Source organism: Microcaecilia unicolor, chromosome 8 (genome assembly GCF_901765095.1).
Source record: "Microcaecilia unicolor chromosome 8, aMicUni1.1, whole genome shotgun sequence".
NCBI classification, from domain to species: Eukaryota; Metazoa; Chordata; class Amphibia; order Gymnophiona; family Siphonopidae; genus Microcaecilia; species Microcaecilia unicolor.
The window spans coordinates 33893828-33916001 of NC_044038.1; the positions used below are offsets into that span (position 1 = coordinate 33893828).

The window sequence follows — 22174 nt, forward strand, 5'->3', positions numbered from 1 at the left end:
ATCCCATAGTCTTCAACATAGGCCACCAGTTGCTTCAGAGCTCCCCCCCCCCCCCCCGGCATATTAAAGACTATAAAGAAAACAATGAGGGGGCAGGGGTCCCATCTTGGCCTTTGACCCTCCTTTTTCTGGCAGGGTACTGGGCTTTAATGGAGCAAAGCCTCATGCTGGGAGAAACCTGGGCACATCATGAGTTTAGAGGAGGGGATTCAGAGGGCCTACTCTTCCACCAGGGATTTAAAGCACCTTAAATAGCTTGACTTTAGTGTAGCTTATTGAACTTAATATACCACTGTTACACAATTCTGACACAATGGTTTACAGCAAAAAATATATCAAGAAATAAAAGCAAAAGAGAAAAGGAAAATTATAATCTTAATTAGTACAGAAGAGAGTAAAGGAAAGTACTGTGTATTCCAGAGTGCTACTAAACCACCTCCCCGAACCTCATCCTCTGGTCCATCAGATCAATTATCAAAGGCGTCCTTGAACAGGAAAGCCTTTAGTGTTTTTTCTTAAACTCTAAATAAGAGAGCTGTAAGTCTCTGGTTACTGCTGTGCAAAATTTCCTTTGCACAGCCTTACATTATGAATACTACACCTATGTTGGAATATGGCAGAGAGAGTTGGGCAGAATGGGGATCAGCCACTGGAATAGTACTTTGGATGGTAAAAAAATCTAAGACAGCCATTTGTTTTTTAAATTTTGAAAGAATTGAGACTAGAAAAGTGACAGCTGCATAAAGGTGAAAATCATCAGTACAGACAAAGTGGATGTGAAACTAATCATAAAAGACACATTCATAAATTAATAAATTGGTGATAAGAAATTGGCATAGATAGCATTATAGCTAGCAAATACAAAATCCCTTTTGTGACCAGCAGGGCTACGTTTTCATTATTTCCCCAAATCCTAAATGCATTTATATTGAAACATATGTTTTCCAAAAGCTATTTTATTTTGAATAGTTCACTAGATAATATACTTATCTAAAAGCTTATTCATCAACTGCTTTAACTTGACTTAGGAAGATGCAGAACAAATGGAGATAAATTTTAGCAACAGCCTTTAACACTTATAATGTTTTGGCCTCAGTCTGCCTCGGGGCCTTCATTCTAACACATCACACAAATAAATCAATTGTAATACACATACTGGCAGATTCTGTATAGGTTGCTCAAATTTGGGCATGCAGTTTTCGGCACAGATCCACGCATAAACTAATTGGCTAAATAGGTGATAACAATTATTGGCGTTTAACAAGCGATGATTGGCAGTTATTAGTAGTTATGCACAGATCTGTTCTACGTTCCTATTCTATAACCTTTGCACCCAAGTATCTCATGCAGAACTCCAAAGTAGACGTGGCCAGGGGGAAGGGCATGGGCGTTCCCAGGATTTAGGCACACAGTTATAGAATACTTGCATTTGCCTGCCAATTGACAATAGTTGAGTGCGAGCATTTACATAGGGTTACCATACGTCCAGATTTACCCGGACCTCTTTTTGAGGACATGTCTGGGCGTCCGGGCGGGTTTTGCCAGTCCGCCCGTTTGTCCGGATTTCTGGACAAATGGGTGGGCGGGTGGCAGACCAACCCTAGCCTCCCCTCCCCTTCTCTTACTTACTAAGTGGAGGAGTGGCCTAGTGGTTAGAGTGGTGGACTTTGGTCCTGGGGAACTGGGTTCGATTCCCACTGCAGGCAGAGGCAGCTCCTTGTGACTCTGGGCAAGTCACTTAACCCTCCATTGCCCCAGGTACAAATAAGTACCTGTATATAATATGTAAGCCGCATTGAACCTGCTATGAGTGGGAAAGCGCGGGGTACAAATGTAAAATAAATAAATACTATCTACTGCCCTGGTGGTCTAGTGACCTCTTAATCGGGAAAGGAAAGAGCCTCCTCTTTTCTGCCCGGAGTGCTGCCCTTGCCTGCATCCTGTTGCTGTGTGACGGTCTCGGGATTCAAAATGGCTGCCGAGAGTTGAAGCGGCCTTGCGAGACTTCAACTCTTGGTGGCCATTTTGAATCCTGAGACCGTCACAGCAACAGGATGCAGGGCAAGGGCAGCACTCCGGGCAGAAAAGAGGGAGCTCTTTCCTGCCCCAAAGAGGTCACTAGACCACCAGGGCAGTAGATAGTAAGTAAGTGGATGGGAGGGGAATATGTGACCCGGGGGAGAGGAGGTGACGGGGGAGGGGAATATGTGAGAAGGGGCGGGGTGAGAGCGAGAAGGGGCGAGGATGCGAAAGGGGCATGGTGTGGGCAGGGCAGAGGGGGCGTGACATGTGTCCTCTTTTTCAGAGGACAAAATATGGTAACCCTACATTTACACCCACCTTTGGTTGGCGTTAAGTGCTCATGCCGAAAGTTAGACACCTAATTGCGTGCTAAGCTAGTATTCTATAAAGACAGTTCCATACAGAGCTGCCTTTATTATTATTGTTATTATTATTTAGTATGAGTTGTAGAGTTCATGCTTAGCATGCATCAGCCTGGTGCCTAACTTTGGGTGAGGTTTACTGAATTCCTCCCATACTAGTTTGTTTCATACAACCCAAAGTGTAACCATGCTATCTTTAGAAAGAACACCATCTTCAACCCACGTGATATATCCAGTAACATCACAGCTCAGTCTTCAAAGTGAAATCCACATAAATCATTATGGGATCCTTTTACAAAGCGGCTCTACCGCTTAATGGAGCACTGAATGCAAAGAAGCCCATTCAGTTCCCATGATCTTCTTCGCATTCAGTGCTCGCTAATCGGTAGTGCCACTTTGTAAAAGGAGCCCTATGGGCTCCACCTCAAAAAAAGTGATCTCAAAATTCATAAGTCCATTCAGTATCAGTGGTATCAGGAACTAAAGAGCTACAGTAATGCAAAAAACAAAAAGGCCTCACCTTGGGCTCACTATCTTTTAAAGGTGCCATTGTGAATTTGAAATAGGCCTCCCACCATCCCTATCCTAACTGTTATTAAATGATCTCTTTGGAAAAAGCTGTAAATTTGCATGAGAGGATGTGTGTGCTATGGAGATGGCTCAAGGTGACAATTGTTCGAAGGCACATAGGCATTTAAGTTGTTTTTATAAAACTGGCTTAGAATGGGCACCTTTTTTGACATTTCACGTGGAGGGGCATAATCGAATGGCACCAGCCAAATCGATGGCCGGCCGTCTTCAGGGCCGGCTCCGCGAGCGGGCGGAGCCAAGCATATTTTCAAAATACGCTTGGCACCGGCCAAATCGCTCGCCGGGTTTGGAACAGGATTGCCGGGTTTAGATGAGATGGCCGGCTCCAATTTTCAGCCATAATGGAAACCGGACCTGGACATCTCAAACCCGGCCAAATGCAAGGCATTTGGCCGTGGAAAGAGCCAGCATTTGTAGTGCAGTGGCCCCCCCTGACATGCCAGGACACCAACCGGGCACCCTAGGGAGCACTTAAAAAATCTTTAAAAAAAAACCCAAAATTAGCATCCAGGTGCATAGCACCCTTCCCTTGTGTGCTGAGCCCTTCAAATCCCCCCCAAAACCCACTGCCCACAAGTCTACACCATTACCATAGCCCTAAGGGGTGAAGGGGGGCACCTACATGTGGGTACAGTGGGTTTTGGGGGGGTTTGGAGGGCTCAACATTAACCACCACAAGTGTAACAGGTAGGGGGGGATGGGCCTGGATCCACCTGCCTGAAGTGCAGTGCACCCACTAAAAACTGCTCCAGGGACCTGCATACTGCTGTCAGGGAGCTGGGTATGACATTTGAGGCTGGCATACAGGCTGGCAAAAAATGTTTATTTTTTTTTTGTGTGGGAGGGGGTTGGTGACCACTGGGGGAGTAAGGGGTGGTGATCCCCGCTTCCCTCCGGTGGTCATCTGGTCAGTTGGGGCTCTTTTTTGGAACTTGGTCCTAAAAATACATGGACCAAGTCCGGCCGGCGAAATGCTCGTTCAAGCCGACCTTTTTTTTTCATAATAAGGTGAAGCCGGCCATCTCGTAACCCCGCCCCGCCCTCTTCCCGCCTTCGCTACCCTACCAACATGCCCCCTTGAAGGTTGGCCGGCGCCGCAACGAAAAAGCAATTGGGGCCGGCCAAAATCGGCTTTCGATAGTACCGATTTGGCCGGGATTGAGAGATCACTGGCGATCTCCCAATTTGTGTCGGAAGATCGCCGGCGATCCCTTTCGAAAATAAGCCTGGTAGGTGCCCTGTTATCAAGAGCAAAATGGCCTTCCATACTAACAACTCCACACAATATAGAAATGTTGATAGTAAAAAAAATCAGAGAACTTCTCACAGCTCTTCTGAGAAGGCACTGTAAGAGATTACTGCTTATCACAACATATCGAAATGTGAATCACACAGTTTCCTGTTTTATGACCTGTTTTCTTGAGAAGAACAAAATCATTTTGATTGTATTCGTTTCCTAATTCCTTGTTTAGAATCTTGCAAACCATTTTACTACTACTACTATAAATCACTTCTGTAGCGCTACCAGTCGTACGCAGCGCTTTACAATTGAACATGAAGAAGACAGTCCCTGCTCAAAAGAGCTTATAATCTAAATCAGGACAAACAGACAGGACCAAAAAGGAGAAGGGAAGGACACATAAGGATAAGATAAAAGTTACAAGTCAGGAGTCGAAAGCAGCATCAAACAGGTAGGCCTTTAGCTTTTGATGTTGTGTCACAAAAAGCGGTGAGAACAACATAAACATCAATTTGTTCACAATTTGAAAAAGTTTTCACAGCCTGTGTCGCAACGTTTTGTACATCCTTTCCTGACTAACAACAAACTAAATACAAGAGTTCATATGGATGAAATATTTTATGCTTCATATTTTAATGGATTTGGGTCATAATGTTTTAGCAATAGCTCAAGCTGAGTTACATTTATGAGGTACACTAGATATTTCCCTGTCCAAGGAGGGTTTACAATCTAAGAGGCCCTTATACTAAAGGGTGTTAACTCCTAATGCACACTTAGGGCCAGATTCTATATATGGCACCAAAAAAATTGGAGCCGAAGAAAAATGCAGTTAGTGCTATTCTATAAGCCTCACCTAAAGTTAGGCACAGCCATTTACTCCAAATAAAACCTGGTGTAAATGCCCATATCTTATTTAGGCATGAATTGAGCATATTACATAAGTTCATAAGTATTGCCATACTGGGAAAGACCAAAGGTCCATCAAGCCCAGCATCCTGTTTCCAACAGTGGCCAATCCAGGTCACAAATACCTGGCAAGATCCCCAAAAAGTACAAAACATTTTATGCTGCTTATCCAGAAATACTGGATTTTCCCCAAGTCCATTTAATAATGGTCTATGGACTTTTCCTTTAGGAAACCATCCAAACCTTTTTAAAACTCCGCTAAGCTAACCGCCTTTACCACATTCTCTGGCAACGAATTCCAGAGTTTAATTACACGTTGAGTGAAGAAACATTTTCTCCAATTCGTTTTAAATTTACTACATTGTAGCTTCATCGCATGCCCCCTAGTTCTAGTATTTTTGGAAAGCGTTAACAGACGCTTCACATCTACCCGTTCAACTCCACTCATTATTTTATAGACCTCTATCATATCTCCCCTCAGCCGCCTTTTCTCCAAGCTGAAGAGCCCTAGCCGCTTTAGCCTTTCCTCATATGGAAGTCGTCCCATCCCCTTTATCATTTTCGTCGCCCTTCTCTGCACCTTTTCTAATTCCATTATATCTTTTTTGAGATGCGGCGACCAGAATTGAACACAATATTCGAGGTGCGGTAGCACCATGGAGCGATACAAAGGCATTATAACATCCTCATTTTTGTTTTCCATATTCTGTAACTGTGCATGTAAATTTTAGGAATGCCCATTACCTGCCTATGCCCCTCCAATGGCCACACTCCCTTTGGTGATCCATGCATTAGTATTTATGCACACCACTTTACAGAAAGTTGAGTACATAACTTCTAATTAATCCAAATTAGTGCTGCTAATTGCTTATTAGCAGCCAATTATTGGCACTGATTAGCTTGTTAAACGATTAAATTGTGCACACAAATAGGCTATGCGTGCAGATTTGCATGTGCAACGTTAGTCACCGTTTATAGAATCTGGGGGTTAATGTGGGAAAAACAGGCCTCCGCAGAATGCATTAATTTTTGGCTGTTTGCATGTGCTAACTCACACATTTTTTCAAAATATTTTTTTAAGGGGGTGTGCCATGGGAGGAGAATGGACATGGAATTGTTAACCAGCTAGCCCATTGGCATTAGCACATGCTAACTGCCTAATACAGAGTTAATGCGGGAGCACTGACCGTCTCCTAAATAGGGCTTCTGTCTTAACTTTTTACAGGTACCATGTGCTAATGTGAACATTTAAAAAATGGGAAATGCCCTAAAAAGTGCTGCTTTAAATCTGGTCTCCATTATAAATAAAGAACTACATTTTTCTCAATCCTGAAGGCCCAGTGTTTGCTTTGTTTGGTTGTTTGGTTGTTCTTGTATACTGTATTCCCTCTCTTTTGTGACTGTATACGTTAAATCTGGCCTTAGCACAAAGGAAAATCCTGCATTAGAATGTGTTAAACCCAGATTTCAGTTCACGTTAGTAAAAGGGCCCCTAAGTTTGTATCTGAGGCAATGAAGGGTTAAGAGGCGTGCCCAAGATCATAAGAAGCAGCAATATGATTTGAACTGGGCTTCCCTGGTTGTCTGGCTGGTGCTCTAACCATTAGGTGACTCCTCCACTTACTTATTTCAATATGACATTACATTTTCTCAGATTTAGTCTTCAAAATCTGCATTATGAGACCATCTGCATAAGAGACCCTACTGAAATAGTCTATTTCAAGAAATGACTCCCCCATGCCTGCAGAAAATTGAATCAGCAGCTTTTATTCAAATAAAGCCCTTTGGGACCTGGGGGGCTGGGACTGGTGGGATGAGGGGAAATCCCAGTTACCCTACTGGGCTGTCCTACCCAAGCATTACATTGAGGTAGTTCAGCATATGATTTCTGCCACTATTAACAGGCTAAGTGTTCAAGGGAACAGTCTTCTTAGAGCCCGCAAAGACTGACTCCTCATCATTTTTTAAACATAGACCCAGTATTATTAAAAATGTCTAGGCAGTGTCCTGTAAATGAGTATTTTGACATGTTATTACAAATTTGTCAGTCTTGTCATGTTAGATGTCCCAGGTCCCCACCTCGTCTATGCCACAACTACTGCAATAACAGTAAGTACAACTCTTCCTTCTTACTGTTTTTTTTAATGACATGCTGCATTTTACTTAAAGCTATTCTTTTATTTTGTTTAAGTATCAAAAAAAAAAAATAAAACCTTCTATACAAGCCAATATTTGAATGTTACTAAAATATAATAAAATGAATTAATACGCTATAGCCAAAGCTCCTTGTAACCCTGGGCAAGTCACTTAACCCTCCATTGTCCCAGGTACAAATAATACTTAGATTGTTAGCCCATTTGGGACAGAAAATACCTGTACAGATATTTGTGTGTGAACTGCTCTGTGCCTATAGGTAGGCTTGAGTGGTATATCAAATGCATTAAATAAATAAAATAGATCAAGTAAGGTGTTCTACACATTCACCCAACTGATTAATTCAATCATATAAAACACCAACAAGCATGAAAGACAAAAAAAAAAGATAGGAAACATTATTAAAAATGATCATGTAATATTAATTCTCTCTCGCCCCTCCAAATACTTTCCCATCATGCTACTTTGTTGTTTTGATCACTCTAACATATGGTAAAACCTATCTATCTATCTATCTATCTATCTATCTATCTATCTATCTATCTATCTATATTTTTACTTTGTATGATAATTTTTCAGTAGATTAGGATCTTAGATTTTTTCAGTACTTATGGTTTAACTAATACACTGTACTTTTTATTGTTGTATTATCTTATGCAATGCAAAATGCAACATGTATTCATTTACCATCTAGATGTCATGGAAACTCAGGCTCAAAGCTGTTAAGAAAATAGCAGTCCAAAACGGAATTCTAAAATGCCAAATCTCATGTTACTGTCATTGAAGCAATAGCATGAATAAAGCAGTAGTTTTGCTGTGTTCATCCACTGAGATACACAGAAATAAAGGTCAACAAACATCTATGGTTGATACAGCTTTTTTTTTTACTAACGTACAGTAATATCGTGTAGTTGTAAAGAGGAGTTGCTAAGTACATACATTACACAAATTTTAAAAGTTTGATTCTCTTTATGTTAATTTTCAGTGTATTACTTTGTTATAGCAAGTGTTTTCGCTTAGAATATGATAGGCAGATTATGAATGGCTTTAAATAAATATGAGAACTCAGATTCTGTGGCATAATATCTGCTATCAAACATTCACATTGTACAATGTATGAGAAACAATGAATGGTGGAGGTTTAATTGTTCAAACCAAAAAATATTTAAGTAATGAATAGGTTTATCAAAAGCATTAACCCCTTAATTCTATATCTAGCACTCAAAATTGTGAGCGCAAATTTGGACACGTGCCCAATTTGTGCATTCAATTATTTAATGAACCAATTAGCACAAACAATTGGGTGCTAACGATCAATTATAAGTGCTAATTGGCAATAAATTGAATTTGTGTGCACATCTTTATAGTCACTATTCTATAAAGATACGCATATAAAGTTTTCCAATGTGGATCCAAAAAGGAGGTGTGGCCATGGGCGGATCAGGGGCATTTCTAGGTTTTGTATGCACTGTTACAGAATTCGAGGGATTCACATCTAATTTAGGGGCTGGGATTTATACCAGGGTTCGCTTGGTGTAAATCCTCACACTCAAAACTGGGCACAGATCCCAGAACTAAGCCATTCTATAAACAACCTGGAGCATTGTTTATAGAATAGCGCATAGCGCACATTTTTTCGGCACCCAAATTTGGGCACGATTACAGAATTTGAGTCCTAAATGCTTTGAAGTATTTGATTTGTAAGTTCTTTTTTTTTGTGAAAAAATATGATTGAAAGAACTCAATATAATACAAATTCAAATGATGTTCTGTGTCTTTATTTTAATTTCAAAAGATGTTGTTAATCCAGTGAAGGTCACAGAAAAGGACAAAGATGGAGTTCTGTGGATCTGCCTGGGCACAGTATTATTTTTAACAGTCACGGTTTTCATACTAACAGTTTTACTGAAAAAGCTGCACCCAAGGACGTCAAAGGATGAGTTCTGGCAAACAGGTACGGTGGAAAATTGCATAATCAGGTGTATTTTCAAAGCACTTAAGGGCAGAAGCGGAGCCAGGTTGATGACACGGGGGGAGCGAGAGTGGACTTCTGCCGGTGCTGGCGCACATTTTCACTGCAACACATTGAGAAAAAAATAGGCACCGGAGCTGGCAGAACTCCATTTGGGGGAGCAGCCGCTCCCCTGGCACTCCCCTGGCTACACCACTGCTTAGGGGCCCTTTTACTAAGCTGCGTAGGTGCCTACATGTGCCCAATGCGTGCCAATTTTGAGTTACCGCCCAGCTACTGCGTGGCCCTTGCGGTAATTTTATTTTTGATGCGCGTCCACTAGGCACGCGGGAAAGTATTCTTATTTTCTGGTGCAGGGGCAGTAATCAGGCGGTAATTGTCATACTACGTGTGTAGACCATTACCGCCCAGTTACTGCGCGAGACCTTACCGCTAGGTCAGTGGCTGGCAGTAAGGTCTCGGACCCAAAATGAATGCATGGCAATTTTAATTTTGTCGCACGTCCATTTTCGGCAAAAATGTTAAAAAGGCCTTTACAGGTGCGCTGAAATATGGTTCTGCACACACCCAAAACACATGTCTAAACTACAGCAGGCCATTTTTCAGCGTGCCTTTGTAAAAGGGCCTCTTAGACTTACAAAATTACATAGAGGGGCATGTTTGGTAAAAACGTCCAAAATTTAAGTGGGGAATATAGGCATTTTCAAAATAGAAAAACGTCTATCTTTTGGTTTTGAAAATGGCTATTTGCTAGATGATTTTGTGCTCTGTGCATTTATCTTTTTGGTCCATTTAAAAAAAAAAAGTTAAAGGGAAAAACACACAAAATCAAGCCATTGGGATGTAGGAGAAGCCACTATTCTTAGTAGACAGGCCACACAGACATCCCAGGAGAGCAATGGGGAACCCTAGGGGACACTGCAGTGGACTTCAGATAGATGCTCCCAGGTACACATCTCACCATTGCTTCCTTATCTTGTCTGCTGAGCCTCCCCAAACTCGCCCAAAACCAACTACTCCCAATAGCCCTTATGGGTGAAGGGAGCACCAATATGTGGGTGCAGTGGGTTTCTGGTGACTTTGGAGGTCTCACAGTTTCCACCACAATTGTAACAGGGGGAGGTATAAGCCTGAGCCCACCTGTCTGCAGTGCACTGCACACACCTCTAGACTACTCCAGGGACCTGTATGCTGCTGTAATGGATCTGAGTCTGAGGCTGGCATAGAGGCTGGTAAGTAATGTTTTTTATCACATTTTTGGAGTGTGGAAGGGAGTTATTGACCACTGGGGATGTGAGGGGAGGCCATCCCTGATTCTGTTCAATGGTCATCTGGTCAGTTAGGGAACTTTTTTGTGGCTTATTTGTTAATAAAATAGGTCTAGACCAAAACGTCCAACTTATAGCCCTGGATGTTTTAGTTTTGTTCCATTATGGCAGAAAAACATCCAAGTGCTAGGAATGCCCAGATTCTGCCCTTAACACATCCCTGACATGCCCCCTTGTGATTTGAACAGACTTCTGACAAACTTCATAGAAAAACGTCTAAAAATTGGTATTAAAAATACCGATTTGGACGTTTTTGTGAGAAAAACGCCCAAATGCAGATTTATGCCACTTTTTGGATGTTTTTCTCTTTTGAAAATGAGCCCCATTGTAACCTATGGAACTTTGTAAGTCTAAATGCTTTGAAAATGAGTCCCCATGAACAGGGCCGTGCTAAGGGTCTGTGGCGCCCCCCTGCAGGAGATCAGTTGGCACCCCCCCGCAGATGAACAGTTGGCGCCCCCTCCCCTCCGTGAAAATGATCGCTGCCCTCCTGCTCCCATGTCCCAACTGCCCGCCCTCTTCTTCCCCCCCAAGATCCCTTTTAAATTTACCTCCGTCCGGCAGCGAAGGCGCGCCACAGCGTCAGTGAAGGAGGCGGCGCTCCCGACGTCTCTACTAGTCTTTCCCCTTCGCTCAATGTCCAGCCTTCTTCTGACGTCATTTCCCTGACGTCAGAAGAAGGCGGAACTCTGAGCGAAGGGGAAAGACTAGTAGAGACGTCGGGAGCGCCGCCTCCTTCACTGATGCTGTGGCGTGCCTTCGCTGCCGGACGGAGGTAAATTTAAAAGGGATCTTGGGGGGGAGAAGAGGGCGGGCAGTTGGGACGCGGGAGGGCGAGGTAAGCATGGCGTGGCGGGGCGCCCCCCCCAGAGGACGGCACCCTCCTGCCGTGCTTACCTCGCTTACCGTGTTGGCACGGCCCTGCCCATGAACTGGTATCAGGCCTATCATCTCTGGTCTGTACCATACATCTATGGTATTGTATCATTCATGTCATAAACCAGAAAATACTCCTCCGACCTGACAGATTAACATCTTGTTTTTTTACTTATAACTTCAGTTTGAGCATTAACACGTCCAGTTGAAGATATTTTCATTAAATATTTGCATTTTTGAAGGGAAAAGGAAGGGAAGAGATTTTGGATTTAGTTCACGCTTTTTTTTTTTTTTTTTAACTTGCAGCTCAATGCAAATTACATTCGGGTACACTGGGTATTTTCCTGTCAGTGAAGAGCTTACAATATAAGTTTGTACCTGAGGCAGTAGATTTAAGTGACTTGCCCAAGACCATAAGGAACTCTGAATAGCTCTCTAAAGATTTCTGTGCCTTAAAATAAGATAATGTACTAAGCTGATTAGCTGTTTGACATCCAAATGGCCAGACACTATCAGCATGGACCCTCACTAATAGTTAACACAGAACTTTAACAGTAATTTCCATGTTAAACAGCGATCACAACAGAAGGAGGATGCAAAGTTAATGCAGACGTTGTTACCATGAATTGTTAATACAGTAGATAATACAGAGGTGTAGCTAAATGCATTGCACATTATCTGATGTGCAGTTAACAAGCAGTGGTGATTTTCTTCTCTGTGTTAACTGCACAGCAAAATGGAGGCATTTCCAGCAACGGTTAATACAGCGGGTTTGCACATTAATTTTGGAACTTAACTGTATACCTTAGCACAGCTTATTAAATAAGCATAGACATCACTATGGGGTGCCACCCCCCCCCCCCCCCCAAAATAGCTTGCCACCCCAATTTCAGGTAAACTATTTTTATCCCTGTTTTCTGTCTGACTGTGCCAATGTTGTATCCATGTTCTAGGGTCTGGTGTATTATTTGCGGTGTTGCCTTTTCATAGGTAGGCTTATAGCAGCCTGGATCCTCAGAATTAACTATGTTGTGCTATGGCATGTTTGCTTCACAGGTTCTTGGTGCCTTTTTTTTTTTTTTGCAGTGTTTTGTGTTACTTCACAAAGAGGGAAACTTTAAGCCATTTCTGCCAGTGGACCAGTGGTATATGTGCAGAAATAGCCTTTTATGAAATTGCTCAGGCTATTTGTATGTAAATGTCTATGCATACAGCTTATATTTGCATTACTTTATCTGACCTGAATGAAGGAATTCCTGGTGGAAGGGTTTAGACTTAATTAAAAAAAATATATGTAAAATAAGCCCTCAAATCTGTGTGTAAATGTGTGCAAGCGCTTTCTATGGAGTAATTTTCAAAATGGAAAGTATTCATATACTTTCTGTCAGAAAACTGGTGCAAGTTATGCACATATCTGCCATACAAGCTAGGTGGATCTGTCATAAAATTTCTCTCAAAGTGGCTGGCAGTGAAGAGAGTTTGTGCTGCCTTTTCTGAGGTCACACCAGAATTTGAGAATATTTTTTGCCTGTTGATTTGTACAGGTAAATTTGCTAGCTCTGCTTAGCACCGGTTTTAAAGGAAATTTCTGTGTAGCTTGTGGGTGGGGGGGGGGGGGGTCAATTCTATAAATTGACACCCATATTTAGGTGCCTAGAAGGTGCCTGGTACCCTATTCTATAAAGGAAAGTAGGTGCCTACTTTCTTTATAGAATACAAGCCGTTGAGCCCATTAAAACCGGCAAGAAAGTGGTCGGAGCCCCGCCGAGGCACTGCCCAGGAAAGCCGCCCCGGGGGATGGTGGCAGAGGAAAGCGTCCGGGTCACAGCAGCAGCGGCAGCAGCTTATCGGACGTGTCGGAGTGCATCTCGGAGCTGCTGTCGGACGATCCCTGCCCGGTGCTCGCCGGTCACTCGCAGCTCTGTTCCTGCCTCCTCTAACAACGTCAGCTCGGAAGAGATCTGTGACGTACCGCGCATGCGCAAAACAGCTACGCTGTTCTGTGCATGTGCGGCACGTCGGTCACTCTTCATTTATATAGTAGGACTAGTGTAACAGTATAAATGCATGTGCACAACCACTTACAAATGCTCATGCTTAATGGAGTGGTGGCCCTACCATTAGGCCAACTGAGGAGGTGGCACTCTCCCCTTCCCTCCTCAACCCTCTTCCCCACACTCATCTTATTTTTTTCTTTTCCAAAATGTGGCAGTGGCAGCGTTTCCCGTAGGCTGCCCTGCCGCCAGCACCGGCCTCTTCTCCCTACTGTGGCCTACCTCTTGATGTAACTTCCTGTTTCCTCAGAGGCAGGATGCAGTAGAGTGAAGAGGCCACTGCCGGCAGCACTGTGGCAGGGCAGCCTATGGGAACTGCTGCCGCTGCTGCGGCTGCCTTTTGGAAAAGAATAAAATAAGGCAAATGCTGGGAAGAGGGTTGAGGAGGGAGATGCCAGACTGGGAGGGCGGCGGTAGGGGCAGCATCTCATCTCTGCCTCAGGTGGTAGATTGCCTTGGGCCGCCTCTGCCTAAATGCATCAGATATGCATGTATCTCATTGTATTTTATACCATACATGCATTTGCCGAAGCTGCACCCATGTTAACACCCACTTTGAAACCATGCATACAAGATAACATACATGTGTGGATATACCCCTGGATTCTATAAAGGTAGCTGAAGTATGAGTGCCAAATTTTGGGTGTGGTCCTGAGATGCACATGCAAAGTAACTGTTTAATGGGCCAATTGACTCCAATTATTGGGGTTAATTGGCAATTATTTGGATTTGCATGCACTTCTGCTTGTGCGCTATTCTATAAAGTTGAGCACCAAAATTGTCTTGCGTGCCATCAGTTGCCCTCCCCACTAAACTTGCAGGGAGTAAATTTTCCTTTCCTCTCAGTTTGATTCAGCTCACTCCATACAGTGCGTAGTATGTCCCACAAGCATTATTAATTTTAGTAAATTAATCCCCTGAAAAAGCTCTCATCATCCTATCTCTCCTCATTTGCATGCAGCTAGAGCTGTGCAATCCGTTCCCCCCTTTCAAAATGTAACCATGTTCAGTCCACTACTAAGGCAAGCAAACTGATGGTTATGAACTCAGAAATAATAAACCCGTTTGTATTTTTAAATGCACTTTAACCAGCTTTTCTCTGTCCTCTTACTCTCATCAAAACCCATCTCACGGGGGGAGGGGGTTCATGTACAGTGTGTCTAATTTAGACCAGATAATTGTTCATATTCAACCAGGGCTGGCATTAATGGGGTACAACCAGGGCAACTGCCCTGGGTCTCAGACTAGAGAGGACCCCCAAGCCTGCCTGAAGCTGAAGAAGGCACAACTTACTAGTGTGCTTTGGGGTTTTCTCCAAAATTGCTGTCCTGGGCCCCAAACTTGTAAAATTTGTAGAAACTTCATTAAGATATAAGAAGCAGACACTCAGCATTATCAAGTGTACTTAAGCAAAGCTTTGGGTTTGATAGAGAAACTTATTTTGCTAGGAAAAGTTAGTAAAAATATGGTGTAAGTCATATTACCAATTCAAAAATATTTAAATTGTATATATTTGTTGCAACTGCTGCCTCCTTTCTGAAGGTTAATATTTTATTTACATATCTGCACTTCCGACTAAAAAGTTAGAGTTCTGTGACAGTAAGTCTGGCCTTGGAACTCCTGTGCAGTGGGGTCAACCAAGCCTGGGCACACTATTAAACTGGTGCACTGAGGTCCAGGGAGTGAGGAAAGACAGTGGTGGCTTAAGTAGGAAGGTTTATCTCAGAAGACAGGCCTCATGGGCTCCTAATGGTTAGAGCAATGGACAAAGAATGAGGGAAGCCTGGTTGAAATCCCACTGCAGTCCCTGTGATACTGGGCAAGTTACTTAACCTTTCTTTGCCTCCGGTACAAACTAGGAGGTCTTTTACTAAGGCACGCTTACATCTTTAGCACGCGCTAAATGTTAGAGATGCCCATAGGAAAACATTGGCGTCTCTAATGTTTAGTGTGTGCCTATTTTTAGCGTGCACTAAAAACGTAAGCGTGCCTTAGTAAAAGACCCCCTTAGGAATTTTATATCTATGGGCTTCTTAGCATGTAGCACACACTAAGCTTTAGTCAAAGGGCCCCTTAGATTATAAGCCCTCTGGGGACATGAATATATCTAATGTAACTCACCTTGAGTTTCACTTGAAAAAAAAGGGTAGGTTAAATCCAAAATCCCTTCCCCTTCCCTTAGGGCCACTCAATTGGGTAGCGTGGGGCTGGGAAGTCAAAGGCAGAGGGAGAAAAAAGGCAATAAAAATCAGCTTAATGTTTTTCAGAAACTGGGTTGGCTCCAAATGTTTGTAAGGCTGATACTAAAAACACTGTGAATAATGATGTGGACGATCATCTACTCCCAGCAACAGAACACATAGGAAAAACAGCAGTGATGTGTGAAGCAGACATGGAAGAGAACAATCATGAAATCTGCAGCTCACCGAAACTCCAACCCAGCCCTGACACTCAGTTTCCTCTACCAGCCACAGAGGAAGGAGCAACCGTACTGGTCACCACAAAAACATCTGATTATTGTAACTACAGACCAGGTGTCCTGGGTGATACTTTCGTGGAGATATGGAAATCATTTTGTAGCACTTCATAAAGCAGCCCATCTGCTAAAGATGAGTGAATGGAGTTCCTTACTATAAGTTCCAAGCAGGAACGGATTCTGACAGTTCATAAAGTAATTAACCTTTATTTTCATTTTCTTTTATTAGGATTTAACGCCTCCAGATGCTCTTTCATTATTAGAGAAAGTCAAAGTAGTTTCTCATATGTGACTAGCTCTGTGAATCCCAGTAGGGAAGTGAAATTATCTACGTCACCATTTGTGACTACATCACCGTTTTTTGAATTGAGTTTTACTACAGACGGTGTATAATTACCCAAATGCAGAGCAAAGCACAGGAGAGAATGGCTTAAGGATTTAAACGTGTATGCATGATATAAATATTTAAATACCTCCTAGACATAAATTGATACACAAGGATCAAGTTTTTTTTTTCCAGTAGAGGGGAAATTCTAGAACAGTGGTTCCCAGGAATATTCCTGGGAGACCCCCAATCAGTTGGATTTTCATGATACACATGATTGTGTCAATATTCAGTGGCAATAGTGAGCATTTCTTTTAAATGCCAGGAGCAGTATTTAAAAGAAATACATATATTCAGTGCTGCTATATGGATAGTTGGCGGTGCTGAATCGATGCAGACAGTGCTCATAGCCAGTAGCTGTATTTTATACCGGTGATAATCAGCTGCACTGTTCCCTCTAAGCTGAGTGGGATCCTTCAACTGCGCTGCTGCCAGTGGGGGGTGGTGTTTTATGGGGGTTTTTTTGCTAGGGAGAGTCAGGTTCCCTAGAGTTCTGCAGAGCTTGCCTGTCCCTCACTTTGAAAATATGGCAGTGAAACAGCACCACCCACTGGCAGGATTGAAGGTAGAGGACTCCTGCTCAGCTTAGACTGAGAACATGCTCAGCTGTTATGGAGCCTAATGTTAGATGCTACTTCCCTGCTGAGTTTTCAGTGTGGAAATGAGGCAGAAATGGCAGATTTGCACAAAAACACACTTATATGCCCATTTATAAAATAGTACCTAAGTGTTTCCTCATAGATCTCCAAAGAGGGCATAACAATGTGATGTTATATCAGTTCTTGTATTCCGGCTATACCTATTCTGTTCAAGGACGGATCACAATAGACAAGAGCTGGACAATCAGTAATTACAACAAAGTAATATTAAACTTTACAAATCACACTTTAACTAACCATAAACCTGCCTTACAAAACAGGAAAGCTTTTAGGTACTTTCTGAATTGGAGATAACGGGTACAAGACCTCAAAGACATTGGGAGTTGATTCGAGAGGTTAGCTAACTGATATTGAATAGATAAAGTGGATGTTTGATAGATTTTAAATTCTTATACATTGGAAATGTAAGTTGAACAGATTCTGAGTGTTATATCAAAAAGAAAATCCTTGTAACAATGAGGAATTTCCGCAGTAAGAATTTTAAAAGTAGTAATACCTAATTTGAACTGTATTCTCTCATTAACTGGTAACCAATGGAGCTTAGAAAAATAAAATCGAAGTGACTCAAATTGAGATAATCCAAAAATCAGTCTAACAGCAGAATTTTGTACCAGCTGTAATCGATGAATCAATGATTTAGAAAAAAAAACAGCTAACGTTAAACTACAATAATTTAGTCTAGAGAGAATTAAAGATTGAACCAAAATTCTGAAAGCCACTAGGCTAAAGTATTTTGTAAAAATCCTCAACTTTCTGAACGTTATAAAAGAGTGTTTAATAATTGAGCTGAGTGTGATAATGATGGGAGGGGCATGGGTAGGTCAGGGGCATTCCTTTAAGATGTGTGCAGTGTTATAGAATAGTGGGGATCTGTGCCCAACTTGTACATTGGGATTTACACCTAGTTTCAGTTGGTGTAAATCCTTGCGCATAAAGTTGAGCATGGATCCCGGCACAATGCACTATCCTATAAAGAGCATCCATCCTGAAATACCCTTTATGCAATACCATTCTACACTAATTTTATTTAGATAATTTTTGGTGCCATTTACTGAATCTGGCCCTATACATACAGCTGTTTTGTTTAAGTTGGGTCATTTTTCTGGCCTAATGTAAACTGCTTAACAACATGGATATTGGCTAAATATTGCTCCATGTTCACTGTGCCTCAGCACTGCACGAATAGCACCTGAGCAGTTCAGAGGAAATTTCCACATAGTGCCACGCAAGGATATGGGACTTATGCATTTATCCCCTAATTCTATAAACTTTCACACACAAGGTTGTGTGGGCAATTTATAGAATAGTGCCAGTTGCCTGCGTAAGTTAATAGTTAAATTAGCTGCTAATTGGCATTAACAACCAATCGTTGGCTATAATTGGTGTTAATTAGCACTGATTTGCAGGTGCGCACATAACCGTCATCACCGGTATTCTACAAATTCAGCATGCACAATCCACAGCGCATAACTACAAGGGGTGTGGACCTGGGAGGGACATGGGCAAACAGGGGTGTGCCTAGCACTTATGCACGCGGGTTATAGAATACTATCAGTTACACGCCTAACTGACAGCAGTTAGTACATAAGTACATAAGTAGTGCCATACTGGGAAAGACCAAAGGTCCATCTAGCCCAGCATCCTGTCACCGACAGTGGCCAATCCAGGTCAAGGGCACCTGGCACGCTCCCCAAACGTAAAAACATTCCAGACAAGTTATACCTAAAAATGCGGAATTTTTCCAAGTCCATTTAATAGCGGTCTATGGACTTGTCCTTTAGGAATCTATCTAACCCCTTTTTAAACTCCGTCAAGCTAACCGCCCGTACCACGTTCTCCGGCAACAAATTCCAGAGTCTAATTACACGTTGGGTGAAGAAAAATTTTCTCCGATTCGTTTTAAATTTACCACACTGTAGCTTCAACTCATGCCCTCTAGTCCTAGTATTTTTGGATAGCGTGAACAGTCGCTTCACATCCACCCGATCCATTCCACTCATTATTTTATACACTTCTATCATATCTCCCCTCAGCCGTCTCTTCTCCAAGCTGAAAAGCCCTAGCCTTCTCAGCCTCTCTTCATAGGAAAGTCGTCCCATCCCCACTATCATTTTCGTCGCCCTTCGCTGTACCTTTTCCAATTCTACTATATCTTTTTTGAGATACGGAGACCAGTACTGAACACAATACTCCAGGTGCGGTCGCACCATGGAGCGATACAACGGCATTATAACATCCGCACACCTGGACTCCATACCCTTCCTAATAACACCCAACATTCTATTCGCTTTCCTAGCCGCAGCAGCACACTGAGCAGAAGGTTTCAGCGTATCATCGATGACGACACCCAGATCCCTTTCTTGATCCGTAACTCCTAACGCGGAACCTTGCAAGACGTAGCTATAATTCGGGTTCCTCTTACCCACATGCATCACTTTGCACTTGTCAACATTGAACTTCATCTGCCACTTGCACGCCCATTCTTCCAGTCTCGCAAGGTCCTCCTGTAATCGTTCACATTCCTCCTGCGACTTGACGACCCTGAATAATTTTGTGTCATCGGCGAATTTAATTACCTCACTAGTTATTCCCATCTCTAGGTCATTTATAAATACATTAAAAAGCAACGGACCCAGCACAGACCCCTGCGGGACCCCACTAACTACCCTCCTCCACTGAGAATACTGGCCACGCAATCCTACTCTCTGCTTCCTATCTTTCAACCAGTTCTTAATCCATAATAATACCCTACCTCCGATTCCATGACTCTGCAATTTCTTCAGGAGTCTTTCGTGCGGCACTTTGTCAAACGCCTTCTGAAAATCCAGATATACAATATCAACCAGCTCCCCATTGTCCACATGTTTGCTTACCCCCTCAAAAAAATGCATTAGATTGGTGAGGCAAGACTTCCCTTCACTAAATCCGTGCTGACTTTGTCTCATCAGTCCATGTTTTTGTATATGCTCTGCAATTTTATTCTTAATAATAGCCTCCACCATCTTGCCCGGCACCGACGTCAGACTCACCGGTCTATAATTTCCCGGATCTCCTCTGGAACCCTTCTTAAAAATCGGAGTAACATTGGCTACCCTCCAGTCTTAGGCACGAGCATTTACACTAGCCATTGAGCTAGCACAAGTGCTCTTGCCCTGTGGCATACTTAGCTTGCTTGCCACCTAGGATGGGTTGCCACTACGCCCCCCCCCAGGGGCACATCACCCCCACTCTACCCCACCCCACTCCCCTGAAACACACACCCGCACCCTACCCCAACCTCTCTGAGGCGCATCAGACCCACCCACACTTTCTCCTAGAAAGGGGGTGCACGGAGCAGTCATGTGGCTGTTGGCTCTACTACTGGTCCCCTGCTCTGGAACAGGAAGTAACATCAGAGGGGGCAGGGGACTGGTGGAGCCGACAGCTGCGCGACTGCTCTATGCACCCCCTTGCTGCAAGCACCCGGGGTAGACCACCCCCACCGCCCCACCATTGGTATGCTACTGCTCTTGCGTAAAATTAGGTGCAGACTTACACTAGTATTCTGTAAGTGGCAATTACACATGTGATTGCCAAAATAGAACTTGCATTTAGGGCCAGATTCTATATAAGGCATCTAAAATATAGGCGTGTCAGAATAATGCATGTAGCACTATTCTATAAAGAACACCTACAGTAAGATGTGGTTTACAGAATAGCACATAGGCCAGAGAATGCACGTAAATTCAGGTGCGGCCGTTGACACCATTGAAAACCTGGTGAAATACCCATGCCTAAATGTATGCGCGCTCCCATGAATTCTATAACAACGCAAGTAAATTTGATTGACACCCCTAACACGACTACACTCCTCTCAAGGCTGCGCTTCCTTTTCAGTTAAGCGCATTGGAATTTACGAGAACCCCTTTTTAGAATACACCTAAAAAGAAGCACACATAAAGTACAATTATTACCAATTAGTGATACTTGGTTGTATTTGGCCAATCATCACTAATTGTCTCATTACTTAATTGAGTAGTGCATGTAAATTGGCCGTGTGCACAATTTAACGTGCACTATTTGCCGTACCTTATATAGAATCTGGTCCCTAGTGTGCATCATCCTGGTGCCTAAGTTTAGGTGACCTATAGAGAATTACCCCCCTTAGGGTGTAATTCTATGCATGTCCTTTATAGAATCACACTGAGTGCTGATTCCCAGGCCTAACTTTAAGTGCCAGACTGATGCCCAAATTAGGCATGCTTGCCTGGTACTCTGTAACTATAAGCGTAACTTATCAGAATGCCCCTGACATGCCCATGCCCCCTTTTGAGGTGTGCACTATGGGAGTTGGGCATCCTGAATTACAGAATAGCATGCAGCCAGATGTGCATGCAAATTTTAATGAGTGCCAATTAACATCAATAATTGGTGGTTAGCACCCAATTATTGATGGTTATGAGCTCATTAGCCAATTAATTTGTGTGTACATCTCAGCAGTGCACCCAAATTTCTGTGTGAAAATTTGGGCGCCACATCTGGTGGATACTGTATATATCCTGCTGTTAGTATTCTATAGAGAAAAGTAGGTGCTTACTTTCCTTTATAGAATGTGTCAATCAGGTGCCCTTTGGGTGCACAGTTACAGAATTACCTTCTTTGCAGCATGTGTCAGTCTTTTTGAATATTTGGCTGGATAAGTAATGAGATGAATTTGCATGCACCACCTATACTGTATGCAAATTTATCTCATGCATATTCATTGTGGATATCCTGAAAACCCAACTGGCTGGGGGTCCCCGAAGGCAGGTTTAAGAACCACTGTTCTAGAAGGAACCATGATATGAGGCTTGAAGTGAAGAGACTGAAAAGTAACTTATGCAATCCGTCTTAATTGATGAGTAGTGGATAGAGAAAATAGTCTTCTACAAGACAAGTAGCCCAGTGGTTAGTTCAGTGGGTTAAGAACCTGGGGAACTTGATTTGATTTCCACTGCAGCTCCTTGTGACTCTGGGCAAGTTACTTAACCCTCCATTGCCCCCACTACAAAAATTAGATTGTGAGCCCAGCAGGGACAGTGAAAGTATCTATATGTTATATGTAAATTACATAAGAACATAAAAGAGTAGCCGTACTGGGCCAGACCACTGGTTGTACTACAGAAAATCA

The 22174-nt window shown here is 42.8% G+C and overlaps 1 protein-coding gene across 1 annotated transcript; it reads left to right on the plus strand.

The window, feature by feature from the left end:
* Positions 1-7065: 7065 nt before the first annotated feature.
* On the plus strand, positions 7066-18349 carry TNFRSF17 (TNF receptor superfamily member 17). Its single transcript, XM_030212084.1, has 3 exons — positions 7066-7230; positions 9071-9229; positions 15773-18349. Exons 1-3 carry the CDS (start codon positions 7113-7115, stop codon positions 16093-16095), a joined length of 600 nt encoding a protein of 199 aa, XP_030067944.1. The 5' UTR covers positions 7066-7112; the 3' UTR covers positions 16096-18349.
* Positions 18350-22174: the final 3825 nt, after the last annotated feature.